Source organism: Canis aureus, chromosome 37, assembly GCF_053574225.1.
Source record: "Canis aureus isolate CA01 chromosome 37, VMU_Caureus_v.1.0, whole genome shotgun sequence".
NCBI classification, from domain to species: domain Eukaryota; kingdom Metazoa; phylum Chordata; class Mammalia; order Carnivora; family Canidae; genus Canis; species Canis aureus.
The window spans coordinates 25,727,438-25,740,068 of NC_135647.1; the positions used below are offsets into that span (position 1 = coordinate 25,727,438).

General features: G+C 41.0%; 1 protein-coding gene across 8 annotated transcripts in view; it reads left to right on the forward strand.

Moving 5' to 3' along the window:
• EXOC2 (exocyst complex component 2) overlaps positions 1–12,631 on the forward strand; it is a 226,095-nt gene that overhangs the window by 129,516 nt on the left and 83,948 nt on the right. For all 8 annotated transcript variants that reach the window (XM_077886050.1, XM_077886059.1, XM_077886057.1 and 5 more), the window contains 4 exons: positions 4,877–4,942; positions 5,115–5,272; positions 5,674–5,795; positions 7,585–7,646. In XM_077886050.1, the coding sequence (XP_077742176.1) occupies positions 4,877–4,942; positions 5,115–5,272; positions 5,674–5,795; positions 7,585–7,646 (408 nt within the window). The remainder of the gene's footprint in view (positions 1–4,876; positions 4,943–5,114; positions 5,273–5,673; positions 5,796–7,584; positions 7,647–12,631) is intronic.

Genomic DNA, 12,631 nt, shown 5'->3' on the forward strand with positions numbered 1-12,631 from the left:
TTGTCGTATCCAGGCCTCCCATTGGATGGGCTCCACCCTCATTAAGGAGGGTAGTCCGCTTTCCTTGGTCTACCAGCCCAAATGGTAATCCTATCCAAAAACGCTCTCGCAGACAGACCAGAATAATGTCAAACAAATATCGGAGCATCCTGTGGCCCACTCAAGGTACCACGTAGAATTAACCGTCTCAAGGCCCTTAACTTAGATTTTGCAGTTTAGGATTCCAGTGTCATCCTGGGCCTCTTCCTATCACTGTAGGTGCTGGGCTCCTCGGCAGCCTCTGAATTCCACCCCTACAGGAGTCCTCCCAACCCCCAGCGTTCACAGGAAATCCGTAAAACCTCTGCTTCTCCCCTTTGTTGATGTCTTAAATCTCCAGGAGAAGTAGTGAGTCTGTTGGACTCTTCAGGAATATGTACTAGGATTATGCCTGGGAGGTCTCCTCCAAAGGGCCAGTTAGCCACGTGGAGACCCAGAAGACCTTCAGATTAACCTAGTGGTATTCTGAGCCGTTTTCTGTTTCATGTTTTCTGAAATAGATCCCGGGGGGCCCTGAAGAACCCTAACCCCAGGTGATCTTTCATTCACCACGTATTTCTTGAATATCCTGAACGCTCTGTGTGGCAGGTACCGATCCATGTATCTACACACATACACATAAAACACACACAAAAATTTTGAGATCTATAGACACACCAGGTAGTGACCAAGATAAATATGACCTCTCCCTTCCTGGAGAGGTAGAACCAAAATAAATTTTAAAAAAATTACCCGGAATTTGATAACAGCTATCAAAAGGAAACAAATAGGGTTTTAGGAGAAAGAATATCAGTAGTGGGTTGGAAGTCAGGGAGGATCTCTCTGAGAAGATGACACTGAAATGAAAACCCAAAGCATGAGAAGGAATCAGCCCCACAAAGAATCAGGGAGAAGAACGTTTTAGGAAGAGGCAATAGCACATTGCAAAGCCAAGGAGAGGAGCTTGGCGTATTTGAAAAACAGAAAGAAGGTCGCAACAGTCAGAGACTCCTGAGCAGTGGGGTTAGGGGGTGAGACTAGAGGAGCAAGCAGGAACCGACCGACGGGGCTCTGTTACAGGCCTGGGGGAGGAGTTTGTCTTCCAGGTATGGTGGGAAGACACGCATAGGCTCTAACTGATCAGAGTTTTGGTTTTAAAAAGACCACTCTGGTTACCTGTTCAATAATGAATTGGCGGGGAACAAAAAGTCAGATTGAGTAAACTATTAAAACTGGGTAGGAAATGATGGTGTTTGGATTAAGGTCTTGTTAGTGGAATTAGAGACAAAATGATAGATTTCATTTGTATTTTAGAAGTAGTGTTGATGGATCAGACGAGTAAGACGAGGACAAGAATTAACACCGAGCTACCAAATGGACTCCCAGTGAGTCGGTACGCCATTCGCCAAGTCAGGAAGACTTGAAGGACATGCGTGGAGGGAAATAACAGTTCCCTACTTTTGATGTATTGGATTTGAGATTCCCGTGGGTTATGCAAGAAGAGACATGAAGTAGGCAATCTGAAAGTCAAATTTGGGCTTCGGAGGAAAGATTTAGACTGGAGCTATAAATTTGGAAATATGACATTGTGATTCATAATAAGAGATATATATCGTTGTCTTCTGGTTTCTGGCCCAGAGCCCCTGAAACCCTGGGAATTTCCTTAAGCAAGGAGTGGGAAGGGTGTTTTGTCCCCACCTCAGGATGGGGGTGCTGGTTGCTTGGAGCACCAGCCATGTGACTAGAGGGTTGGAGTTTTCAGTCTCAACCCTCAGCCTCTAGGGAGCAGAATGGGGCTGGAGGCCGAGTCAGGTGCCAGCGATGTAATCATGCCTGTGTAGTGAAGCTCCCATAAAAACCCGAAGGACACGGTTCAGAGAACTTCCGGGGGGTGAATGTGTGGAGGTTGAGGGCGAGTGACTTGCCTGGAGAGAAAGAGGGCCTGGAAGCTCTGCACCCTTCTCCCCTACCTTGTCCCATGCACCTCATCCACCTGGCCATTTCTGAGTTCTATCCTTTTTTTTAATAAACTGGTAATCTGGTGAGCAAACACATTTCCTGGTTCTGAGAGCTGTTCTCACGGGTTAACTGAACCTGAGCAGGGAGTCCTAGGAACCTCCCGTCAGAAGCACAGGTGACAACCTGGTCTTGAGATTGGCATCCAACTGTGTGTTGGGGAGTGCCAGTCTTGTAGGGCTGAGCCTTCACCTTGTGGGATCTGACGTGACATCCAGGGAGACTGTGTCCGAGTCCGTGGGCCAGTAGGACATCCAGCTGGTGTCTGGAGAACGCCTTGTTTCGAGGGGGACCCCATGTTGATACTGAGTGCAGGATCCAGAACAGGAAGGCACTAGGTAGGAATGGTATCTGAAGCCTTGAGCATAAATTAGTAAAAGAGGAAAAAAGTGCCCAAGACGAAGAGCTGTCAAACTGCTGCCGTATTTAGAGAGTAGTTCGTTTATCACCTCCTGAAAGCCTGAAGCCCTCACTGGCTTCCCTGCGCCGAGGCCTCGACAGCCCATGGTGTTACTTTGAATCAGAGCATCACGCTTTGACAGAACAGGAAGTAGGCTAACACCCAGCTGGGCGTCACTTGGCATCTCCCCTTTCTCACCCAGACGCCGCCCGCAGGGTTGCCAGGCCGGTCAGCTCGGGCAGCCTGCGTTCATGCTCCTCCTCCCGTTGTCCAGGCGCTGTGATTGCTCGCCCAGGTGAGCCCAGGTGAGCCCAGGTGAGCGCAGCATCCTGCTGGCTGTGCTCCTGACGGACTGGCCCTGGAGTCGCGCCTCACGGTGGCCTTAAAACGGGTCAGGTGCTTCTCATTTGTCTTAAAAGTAAAGGGATGAAAACATCAGCTTCTCAGTGAAAACCTGGTGCATAAAGAATTTTGAGTATTTGCCTAATGAATTTAGGAATCTGCTTATTACTGAGGTGAATTTTGGGTTTAGTTTTTTTCGAAAATTAAACTTGGATTCTTTAAAAGTAGAAGTGCATTTCTACAAAGATGATAAAAGCTATATAGTTTAATATAAAATTCTAAAATGTAAATTAGAGCCTGAGGGATGTATGTATGTGTATGTTGACAATTCTCATCAGGTATGGCTCATGTTTTTGTTGAAAACGTTCAGCAATCCTTACCCTTCATTTGCTCATTCATGTTGGGAATGCTCATCATCATAATGAACTCTATACCCTTTTTCTCTAGCTTTTACCAAAAATATGTATAATATTATTTGTATTTCAGAGTTGACTTGAAGTCAATATCATAATCATTTATGATACAACTGTTCTTAACTTGAAAGTTCTCTTGATGTGTCTCTAACCAATAATACAGAAGCACTTTAACTTTAAAGGAGTATTTTGCATTACTTTTAGGAGGTATCAGAACTTTTTCTTTTGCATTGTACCATTTTGTTATTATTTATTTATTTGGAAAGTTTTCCTAGCTTACTCTTCTTTGGCATTTTATATGGTAATATCAAGTTAGAAAACTCGGGAATAAAACATTAACTGAAATCCAGCTGAATAGCTTTCTTTTTTAATCAACGTAGCCCTCCATGTATTACGTTAAGGAGAAAGCAGTATCAAAGGAAAATATGGCTAGTAGTAAACAGATAAAAGTCTAATCCTAGAATTCTAGATTATATTCTCTCTAAATTATACTATAAAATCCCCCAAAGAAGAGGGATTTATAATTTTTTAAAAATAAAATGCCAAATATAATGTTTATGTATAAATGTTTAAAGGATGGGATGAGCACTGGGTGGTGGCAAATTGAATTAAAAAAAAAAAAAAATCAGGGGATCCCTGGGTGGCTCAGCAGTTTAGCTCCTGCCTTTGGCCCAGGGCACGATCCTGGAGACCCAGGATCGAGTCCCGCGTCGGGCTCCCTGCATGGAGCCTGCTTCTCCCTCTGCCTGTGTCTCTGCCTCTCTCTCTCTCTCATAAATAAATAAATATTTTAAAAAAATAAATAAATAAAAATCAAAAATAAATAAATAGATAAATGTTTTTAAGGCTCTGGATTTCTCCTGCATATTGCCAAAGCACCTATAGGTCATGATCTCCTTGTCATTTAGCTCTGACCTGTTTATACTTTTGATTTTTACTCAGGATTTATTATGGAAAGATACTTCACTTTTTTTCCTTTTGTTATTCATTTGCTATGCATCAGGTCTAAAAAAATCTGGCTAAATAAATTCTCCATTTTGAAATGTAAAAAAAAAAAAAAATTTAAAGGTAATGGATATCTTAAGATTTCTAGACATTAATCCAGAGTTTACTCTTCCATTTATTTCTACACTAATGAGAAATAGTATTGAGAATGTTATCATGGGTACAATTTAGGTTTAACCATATGTGATTATTGATGAACATGGCACATGAAATTCACCTACAAAAAAGGTAAATTCAACTTAATGCTTAAGTTTATTTACGGAAATTGTACTTAAAGTTTTTAGGAAGAATAACCTCTTGTTGGAATAGGACGGTTTTTCTAATTACATCTGTTTTTATTTTTTTAAAGACTTTTTTTTATTTGAAAGAGAGAGAGGGAGGACAAGTAGGCAGAGAGGGAGAGGCAGGCCGTCTGCTGAGCCGGACGCCCTCAGGGGGCTCCATCTCAGGACGCTGGGATCGTAACGTGAGCTGAAGGCAGATGCTTGACCGACCGAGCCTCCCAGGTGCCCCTCAAGTCTGCTTTTAAGTCAGAAACTTAGATTATGTCTTGAATATTCCTTTCGATCAAGTCACAACCATATCTCACGCTCTCTTTGTATACAACTGCTAAGGCGTTTGTTTTTATAAATTATTTCTGAAGACAACTAATATATTTTATTTTGCTTTTTTAATTTTTAAGACTGCGGAGAAATCAGGCCAGATTGAAAGATCAAAGAATGTAAGGCAAAGACAAAATGATTTTAAGGTAAGTTAAGGATTCGTACTTAGGCTTTTTCATAGGAGAAGGTTTTCTCAACCAGAGTTACTAGAAAACTTTATCTACATTTAAACTGTGCTTCATGGTTCAGACAGATTCCTTTAGTTGATTTAATCAAGTTAATGACTTTTAATGCAGTTTTACTTTCATCATTGTCTAGAAAATGATTCAGGAAGTAATGCAGTGTCTTGTGAAGTTGATCCGTGGAGCCCTGCTCCCACTCAGCATCCCAGAGTGCGGAGTGAGGCAGTACGGAGGCTGGGAGGTGAAGTCGGAGCTCTCAGGACAGTGGCTTGCTCATGTCATTCAGACCATAAGGTAAATATGGACACATTCTTCTGAAATGGGGTAAATTCTTTTTGTCTTTTTGGGGAAAAAAAAAAAAAAAGAACATTCAGTTTGGGATATGATTTTTTAACATATTCAACAAAGAATTTTACTCTGTCCTCTTGACTCTGGTATTTCCTCTGTATCGTAAAGCCCCTAAACCTTCCTGGTGCTTGTGTTGGATAAGAATATTGGATGTGCATCTTTTCTATTTAATTTAGCATCACTGTTGTATTTTAATTCCCTTTATGCTCTTACTTTCCCCTTGCTTTCAATATAGTATTACAGCTTTGAACTTCCATACGCATCATTATGGGTTGGCCAGACTACTCACAGGACTTGCTTCAGGATCCAACTCTGCTTGCTTTTGTTTTGTCATGTCTCTTTCACAGACATACTTACGAATCGTTGACTGCCCTTGAAATTCCTAACGACATGCTACAGACCATCCAGGATCTCATTCTGGATCTCCGAGTACGTTGTGTGATGGTCACATTGCAACACACAGCAGAAGGTAGGTTAAGAAAAATTGGTGACATTTGCTAGACATCAATTATCTGAATATGCCACCTCCTCTTTTTGGTTTCTAATTCTTGAAAATGAGATCATTACTTTTTATGGAAATTCGAATATTTTAGATCACCAGTAGCTGCTCAATAGAATTGTTTCCTTTTTTTTTTTTTAAGATTTTATTTATTCCTTCATGAGAGACACACACACAGAGAGAGAGAGAGAGAGAGAGAGAGAGAGAGAGAGAGGCAGAGACCCAGGCAGAGGGAGAAGCAGGCTCCATGCAGGGAGCCCGATGTGGGACTTGATCCCAGGACCCCAGGGTCACGCCCTGGGTGAAGGTGGCGCTAAACTGCTGAGCCACCGGGGCTGCCGGAATTTTTTTCCTTCTTTGAATATCTTATCAAATCTATTTACTTGAGATACCAAGCCATGTACAAATTAAGATAGATATAAATTAAATGGATATTAAATCCTTAAAAATATTTCAGGACTTAAGAACATCCTTATGGCGAATATCAAGTAGAAAAGGCCTAGTATAGGGCAGCCCCAGTGAGTCCCACATTGGGCTCCCTGAGCCTGCTTCTCTCTCTGCCTGTGTCTCTGCCTCTCTCTGTGTGTCTTTCATGAATAAATAAATAAAATCTTAAAAAAAAAAAAGAAAAGGTCTAGAATAAAATGTATATAAAGTATGGTCCCAGTTTTGAAACTATGTATGTACATTTTAAATATTTAGAAATATCAATGTAAAATCAGAAGAAAGACTAAAATGGTTTTCTATATACTAGAAATTATGCTTGTTTTCTTAATACCTTTTAGAATTTTCATGATTTTGTACATAAAATCATAAAAAGCAAGGTTATCTGTATAAAGCACTCTTTTGGATATTAAGTATTTTCAAAGACAATCAAGAACATCATTATAAACAACATAAGCAGTAACTAACTGTCACCAGGAGTTTTAAGTTGGAAGGTCCCATCTTGGGGACCTTTAAAAAAGAAAAGCATCTTTAAAAAAAAATCAAATAAATAAAATCTTTTAAGAAGGTCACATCTCTATACAGAATTGGTGACTAAATATACCGTGTCAACAGAAAGAGAATGGAATCCAGGTGAGAAATAGCAATGTCCTCTGAATTCACCTGCTCCCTCCCATCAGGAACCTGAAACAGCCTGAAAAATGGTTTGGAAAGGTAGCATTCCTTTACCAATCATCAGAAGTGCATAGGACTAAAACAATATAAATTTTTTTTTTAAGATTTTATTTATTTATTCATGAGAGACAGAGAGAGAGAGAGGCAGAGACACAGGCAGAGGGAGAAGCAGGCTCCATGCAGGGAGCCTGATGTGGGACTCGATCCAGGGTCTCCAGGATCACGCCCTGGGCTGCAGGCGGCGCTAAACCACTGCGCCACCGGGGCTGCCCTAATATAATTTTTTTAATCAGATATTTTAAGAAAAAAATTAAAGCTTTATTTTATACACGTTGAATATAATCAAAAGTGCTTTGAGTAAGTAATAAACCATTGTCTAAAGTTGTCATTAAGCCTAGCCTAGAGTCTCCAAAATGGGCTAAGTTTATTTACATTAATGTTTTATTAAAAAATCCCGAAAACAATACACATTTAAATCCTTGCATGTACCAGAATTATGTTGTATACCTATTACCTACTTTTCATTTTTTACAAACCCGTATAAAACAATGAAAAACCATGACCTTTATAGATTTTTATTTCTATAAAGTTCAGTGAGATTATTATAATAAAAAATACTTGTGTGCTTATTTCCCCTTAGAAATAAAGAGGTTAGCTGAAAAGGAGGACTGGATTGTCGATAATGAAGGACTGACTTCTCTTGTAAGTTCAAATTATTTTCAAAGATTTAATCATTAGTATGTATTGTATTCAAAATAAGTGATTTTCTTTATTAATAAGGAGCATATATTCTTTATATTGTAATTCTAAATCACTCCTGAAGATAGAAAAATAAATTTCTTAAAATTTTCCTTTTCAGAGTCATTTGTGCTCACCACTAACCACAAATATCTAAAAATTAGTAAAAACAGTGGATCTCTTCTCGAGTGCTCTTTCTTCATCATGTCACTATTGTTTGTTTGCATGACATTTTAAAATAGATTGTGCTTCATTGTAAGTTACCCAGTAACTCGAATTTTTTTTTAGAAAAACAGAATAGAAAAAAATACTAGTGCTGGCCCCTAAGCCAAAACAAAATAAATACACAACAAAAGCAAACTTCTCCAGATATATACGTCGGTCAGGCAGGTGATCACGAACATGGTGGATTCATTTTAGGGTCAGCATCCGTTCAGATGGGACTTTTAGATTTTCAAAATATTTTTGAAAATAGTTTTCACGATCTACCGTGTTTTCACATTTGCCTCCTGGATTCCCACAATGGTCCTGTGGGTAGGTGAGCCAGTTAAATTGACATTCAGCTGCTAAAACATCCAGGGCCTTTAGATGAGATGGGTATTTCCTTTTTCTCTAACATTAAAGAAATTAGGACTGGTGTGGCAGCGTAGTCATACAGTCAGCACACAGGGCTCTTTCTGACTTGCTTCTTTGCGACCCTTATCGTGGCCTCTGTCTGCAGATGTCCTCCTGTCACAAGGCGGCCACTGTCGCTCCAGCCACCATGGCCTCAGTCCCGTCGTGGCAAAGTCCAGCACTTTCTCAGGAGCCGCACGCAGCTCATAATCCTTCCTACATCTGCTTGGCTAGAATTGATTCACATGCCCAGCCCTGGTGGCAGTGGAGGCTGGAAAAATGCAATTTTTTAGCAGATAGCACATTGTTAAGCCCAAAAAGTTCCTGTTTTACATTAGTAAGAAAAATGGAAAAGATAAATCTAGGGGAGGCAATTAGGTTTCTGCCTACATAGTTGATGAGGAAACTAGAATAGAATGGTTTTGACTTGCCCAGATTTACAAGATAGTGGTGGATGAGGTTGTTGAGATGCGATGATCTCATGTAGTATTTCTTCATTTCCTCAAATTGCTGATTTTTTTTTTTTTTTTTAATTGCTATGCTTCTTATTGGCAGTCTTACTGTGGGAGCTGGGGAATTTTTCCCAAGTTGAAATGCTTTTCTCCTCTTCCTCTTAAATACACCAAAATGTACCTTACATTAAATGACAATATGGTTTAGAACAGCGGTCCGTACTTACAGATTTTTGTGAATTATATCATGTTTGACATTAGGGAAATTTGTATTTTTAGTAAATCTATTATAATGATATTTTGAAGGACTTGTTTTTCATAAAAATTTGTTCATTTGACTTATTCTACTTCTCATAATTACTTGTGATTAAATACAGAGTATCCTATAACTAATTCTGTCCTACTAAATACGTAGAGAAAGGCGATGTGGAGTAGACCTTCATGGTTCAGTACAGTGGCCATTCGAGACATGGCTTGTGTAAAATACATACCAGATTCCAAAGACTCAGTACACAAAGAATGTAAAGTATCTCAGTTTTTTATATTGATTACATGTCGAAATAGTATTTCGTCTTATTGCATAACATGAATTATATTAAAATTATTTTTTTCTTTTAATTTCCTCAACGTGTTTACTAGAAAATCTGAAATTATAAATGTGACTTATGTTCGTGGCTCACATTATATACTCCTTTCGGACAGTGCTGTTGTAGAGGAAGTTGTGCTGCACTAGATTCAGGATCCTAATCCAGTTCAGTCCATAATCCTGTTACATAATAGTCCTGCAATCTTGTGGGTTTTTTTTTTTTTTTTTAAGTCTGTGTATTTGATCTCTACCCCCGACGTGGGGCTTGTATTCCCGACCCCGAGGAGATGAGGAGTTGCATGCTCTGGGGGCTGGGCAGCCCGACGCCCCACTGCACCTCCCTGGGTCCCAGAAGGGCTCATGTGATGCCGCTCCCTCTAGTCCCGGGCGTTCCAGTGCACATCCGGGGCCCGTAGCTGCAGTCCCCAGGTCAGGTGGTCTGATTAGAGTAGTTAAACCTCCGAAAAGGTCTTCAAATGGTTGCTGTAGACTTGTTTGCAGTCCATTTAAAGTTTCACTGTGATACTAAGAAACTCTAACCATGGAATACTTCCACGTTTGTCACACATACAAGCTACAAGACTAAACTTTGTGGATGAGTGACTCACAGAAAGTCACACTTCTGGTGTCAGCCATTGTACCTCCGGGCCAGATGTTGGTCAAGACGAGGCTGCATAATAGTGTCGATAAAGCTGAGCATGTTTGAAGCTATTTCATGCGCCTCACTTCAGAAATGCGTAGTCAGAGATCCGGTGTTGAGTATTTTAACCTGACATTTATAAAATTCTTAAAACTTTGAACAATGACTTAAATTGTCTCAAATTCTATTATATACCACTAATTTGTATTTTCTTAACACTCCATAGAACCAATTGCATTTGTTTAGAATAGGAATACATTTTACTTTTTCTGAAATTTTTAATCTTTTAAGTTTTTTTTTTAGAATTTTCAATACTGAGAATTTTCTTCTTTCATAAAAACTGGGAATGCGGATGCCTGGGTGGCTCAGTGGTTAACGCCACCTTCGGCCCAGGGTGTGACCCCGGGGTCCCGGAATCAAGTCCCGCATCGGGCTCCCTGCATGGAGCCTGCTTCTCCCTCTGCCTGGGTCTCTGCCTCTCTCTCTCTGTCTCTGTCTCTCTCTCTCTCTGTCTCTCTCTCTCCCTCTCTGTCTCTCATGAATAAATAAATAAAATCTAAACAAAAAAAAATAGAACTGTAAAAAGGCTGGAAAGATTTGTGATAACTCCTATAATCAGCTAAATTGGATGCTTCACTGATAATATACAGAGATAGAACTGCTTCTTTTAGAAAAAAGAAGTAGCAGGTGTTTACACTGTCATTTACTCCCAGTTTAACTGAAACTCCTGGAGTTCTCTGATATTCCCTATCTGTTTATTGTATAATATAGATATAAAAAGAAATTAATAAAATCTAGTTGAGATATTATTGCAAGAAATCTAAGTAACCATATATATGAGCATCAACATCTAATTGCCTACTGCTGAGTTTTGGATTTAATTCTCACTATTACTGTTTTAACATCTTGGATTTTCCTACCTTTTGAGGCCGGTAGGGCAGAGGGATAAGGTCAGATATCTAGCAGACGTTTCCACTCCTGAAATGCTTCTGTGCACGTGGTATTTCATACTGTATGCTCTTATTTTACTGATTTACATCCTGGATATTTAGAAGTTTCTATGGTGCCCTCTGGTGGCTTCAGAGCGCAGTGTTAAATGCGGAGGTACTGTAGCTGCCCTGAGTTCTGGGGTCCTTTTGGTGAGAAAGCGCCTCTGATCCTATGCAGGTGTCTTCTGTTCGGTTGCTGCCCCCAGGGTCTTGAGAACTGAAGCACGCAGTAAGGAGAGCGCCTGACTCTAGGGTTTTGCCCAGAGCCGTCAGAGTGGGGGCCCGTGCCCCTGTCGCCCGTCCCACCGGGCTGCTCCCCGAGGTCTGCGAGGTCTGCGGGGCCTGGCCGCACAGCCCCCACTCCCCCTCCCCTGCAAGGTCCAGGGGGCGTCCTCTGTGTCCTACCTACAGCAGGTTCCCCTCCTTCAGCGTCATTTGCTCTGAGTGCCCATTTGGTTTTTCATGGCATGTATTCTAGTTATTTGGGTGTTTTTTGGTTTTTTTTTTTTTGTTTTTTTGTTTTTTAGTTTGCAATTAATTTATTTCTGGGGTGGTTTTTTCTTTTTGTTGTTGTTGTTGTTGTGTTTGTTTTGTAAAAAGTCCCAGTTTTGTTGACTGTGACTTGTGTGGTTGTGTCTTCTACCCTCGTAGACCCTTGAGGAGCACTGCCTGTCCCCCCCGCCCCCGCCTCCCCGTCCCCATCACCTAGAGTACGCCTGGCACAGTGGAGCCTCGAGCACAGTAGGAGCAGAGATGTTATCATCATTCAGTGCCTCGCGTGCCATTTGCCGGACAGATCTTTGAGGGTTATTTTCTGGCAATGTCTATGGAAAGTGACTGTAATGACTTTTGCATGGATAATCCTGGACCTCCCACGAATCACTATTAGTAATATTACACTTTGAACAGGGCTAGACATGTGGAAGACCTAGGAGATGGAGCTCAGAATATGTCCTGGAAGTGGTGTTGAAAATAGAAGTTTATGGGGCACCTGCTTTTTAAAAAAATTTGCTTATTGGCTTTGTCTTTAAACTGTTTAAAAATAAAATTTTCTTGGGGCGCCTGGGTGGCTCAGTCAGTCAGGTGTCTGACTCCTGATTTCAGCCCAGGTCATGATCTTGGGGTTGTGAGATCGAGCCCCACGTTGGGCTCCAGGCTGAGCGCAGAGCTTGCTTAATTAAGATTCTCTCTCTCAGGACACCTGGGTGGCTCAGTGACCCCAGGGTCCCAGGATCGAGTCACACGTTGGGCTCCCCAAAGGGATCCTGCTTCTCCCTCTGCCTGGGTCTCTGCCTCTCTGTGTGTGTCTCTCATGAATAAATAAGTAAAATCTTTAAAAAAAAGAAAAAAAGAAAAAGATTCTCTCTCTCTCTCTCTCTCTCTCTGTCTCTCTCTCTCTGCCCTTCCCCCTCCCCGCTCATGCATGCTTTCTCTCTCTCAAAGCAATAAAATACGAACTTGTTGTATCTGCTCTTTATCAGGTCACTTGCGTCTCAGAAGAGTAGAATTTTGAAGAAAAGTTCTAGTTACAGCTGGTCTCTGTTGTAGGTGAAGTAGCTGTAGCTGAGAATCTCCAGATTTGCCCACCCTTAAATGTCGAGTCAGAACATGCCAAGTGTAAGTCTTGGTGACCAGGAGACTGTTGGCATCCGTTCCCCTTTCAGTGA